At 33.4% G+C, this 2,431-nt stretch overlaps 1 protein-coding gene across 1 annotated transcript; it reads left to right on the top strand.

Annotated features, from left to right (window-relative positions):
• Window positions 1-306: 306 nt before the first annotated feature.
• Window positions 307-1,573, top strand: LOC134686737 (uncharacterized). Its single transcript, XM_063546447.1, has one exon. It carries the CDS (start codon window positions 572-574, stop codon window positions 992-994), a length of 423 nt encoding a protein of 140 aa, XP_063402517.1. The 5' UTR covers window positions 307-571; the 3' UTR covers window positions 995-1,573.
• Window positions 1,574-2,431: the final 858 nt, after the last annotated feature.

Below are 2,431 nucleotides of genomic sequence, written 5' to 3'. Positions count from 1 at the left end.
ATGAGTTAGTAATTGTATTGTTACTGTATGTAAAATAATGTTTGTATCTACATTGTATGTATCTATCAAATTAATATTCTTTTTCCTTATTCATGTATGCTCTGTATGCCCCTTGTGGGCCCTTAATTGGAAATAAAATATGTTCTGTTCTGTTCTGTTCTATTTACATAATACTCAAAGTCCTTGATATCATAAAGACCTCAAAACATCAATTCATCTATTATTCAATGGACGAATAAAGTATATATTCGTTAATTTATTCATAGCCAAATATATAAGTGTAACTATATTGTTTGATGACGTCACAATTAAATAGCCATAATAATAGGATCAATTTTGGAGGCACACACAATGATCAGTGCATAGTAACGTGGAGTGCATCAAGCGTTAAAAATCGCCCGAGTAAGTACCGTTAAAGCTGTAAATACCTACTGTTATCGATCGGTTTAATCTTCTACATAGATTTAAATTTTACCCAGATCTACCACGGGCCTCGTTAGCAACGAAAACACCGACATTAATACTAATTCCAGAGGAAAGTTAATCGTACACAGATAAAATCCGTTAGGCGATGCCGGCTACAGTAAGCCAACAGCCAAACGTTAGTAAAAATTCGTCGGATTTATATCCGCACTTAGTGGAGTTTAATCCAAGCCCAAAAACTTTAACGTGGGAAAGATTGGAAAACAGAAGATTGGAAAGATTGGGTCTTGGCGCTAAAAGATATTCCAGACATTTTCAGAGATTCCAACGAGAACCAACAACAATGTCGAATCCGGAATTTTCGAAAAGTCTGCTACAATCGAAAGAAGGCGGTAAAACTCAACAGTATGTCATAATAGGAGGTGAAAAGGTGCTTGTCAATTCATTAGCTCCGTTTTTTACGGAAGAAAAACCAACTTGTGGTTTCTTCTTCAGTCGTGGAACGGACAATAAGAAAAAGAAGTTTGGAATTCCTGCTAGTGATCTTGTAAAGTGGAGATCAGCACAGTAAGTGATAATGATAAATATTATAACTTTTTTCGGAACAGACATTCGGAGCATCTTTTATTCGGATTTGTTCAGGAGCATTGTGAACTATTTCGATTTTTCAGATAGCTGAAATCATTTATTTGCATTGATGAAGATTCAACCGCTGAGATACCGCGGTGGAGTGGTTTGAAACAAGGATTTAAGCTTTGACAGTTCTGTTGATCGTGTATTTTTATCCATACTTTGTGCAGTTCATAAACTTTTGCAAATAATTATATATATATATTGCTTTTGAACTCTGTCTATGTTTGCCGGAATCTGGGTGCGCTTCATATACAATTTACCGCATCAGTATTATAAAATGCGTGTTGCTCATATATAACTTTTGTTTCTTTTCTTGATTTTTTTCTGTTAATCTTTTATAAATGTTTATAATTGTTTTTATTATGTCAATCGTTTTTGTTTAAAGATTTTATTTAACTTAATTTATAGTTTATTTCATTGATTTTCTTTAATGTATCTGTTTGCACAGGTTGTCTAATGTAAATAAACAGACAGTCCCATATGCATGCAATAAATCTTTTATTATAAAATTATAAAATGATTCATCTTTTTATATGCACGATTCCTTATCCACGAGACTTATTTCAGATACGATAAATTGCCGACTACTACCATGTACATGTATACCTCAAACATATAGCATTCAATGTAAGCTATTTGTCGACTAAAAAAGCATTATTTAATCTGTATGTCCGCATACCGTTTTACCCTAAGCCTTCATAGCAACGGAAACAGAGAGGTGCTGAATCCCTTCCTTATGCGTTTTTTTCTAAATTCAATAACGCACCCCCTTCATGAGCGTACAAAAGGTTGACAAAAGTAGCCCTGTCCCCTCTGATAGCCAAGAATAGTTTTTTGTCTTGGTACTGACTGTATCTCTCCCTATTTTTAGTAAAAATGTATAAATGTTGTGTTAGATAAGAAAAGGTCTGCACTGCCACATTCTAACTCTGTGCAATAAAATGTAGACCATAAGGTACATGTTAGAATAGAATAAAATGGAATACTTTTATTCCCCAAATTAGGGCACAAGGAGGGCATATAGCGTACAAACAATATTATTACAAACAATAACATATACAATACATTGATTAAATATAAATGTTCATAAGTAGTACTAATTTATAACACATTCTCTGTATTTAGACATTTCATAAGAACACAACAGTTTAGCAATTATTGTATCGCCTTTTTGTCCAAATTGTATGTCGAATATCTGCGACAATAGATATACTGAACACCATTAGTGCTATTATAAATTTCTACAGCAGACACCATTGACAAAAGTAACCCCGCCACATTCTGTATGTATGTTACTGTCTCGTGTCAGGAGCCTGTAAATCAGTGGTTGTCGTTTGTTTACGTGTTACATATTTGTTTTTTGTTCATTTTTTGT

The sequence above is a fragment of the Mytilus trossulus genome, chromosome 10 (assembly GCF_036588685.1).
Source record: "Mytilus trossulus isolate FHL-02 chromosome 10, PNRI_Mtr1.1.1.hap1, whole genome shotgun sequence".
Lineage (NCBI taxonomy): Eukaryota > Metazoa > Mollusca > Bivalvia > Mytilida > Mytilidae > Mytilus > Mytilus trossulus.
The sequence above is the reverse complement of the archived record's forward strand: the minus strand, read 5'-3'. Positions and strand labels throughout refer to the sequence as shown.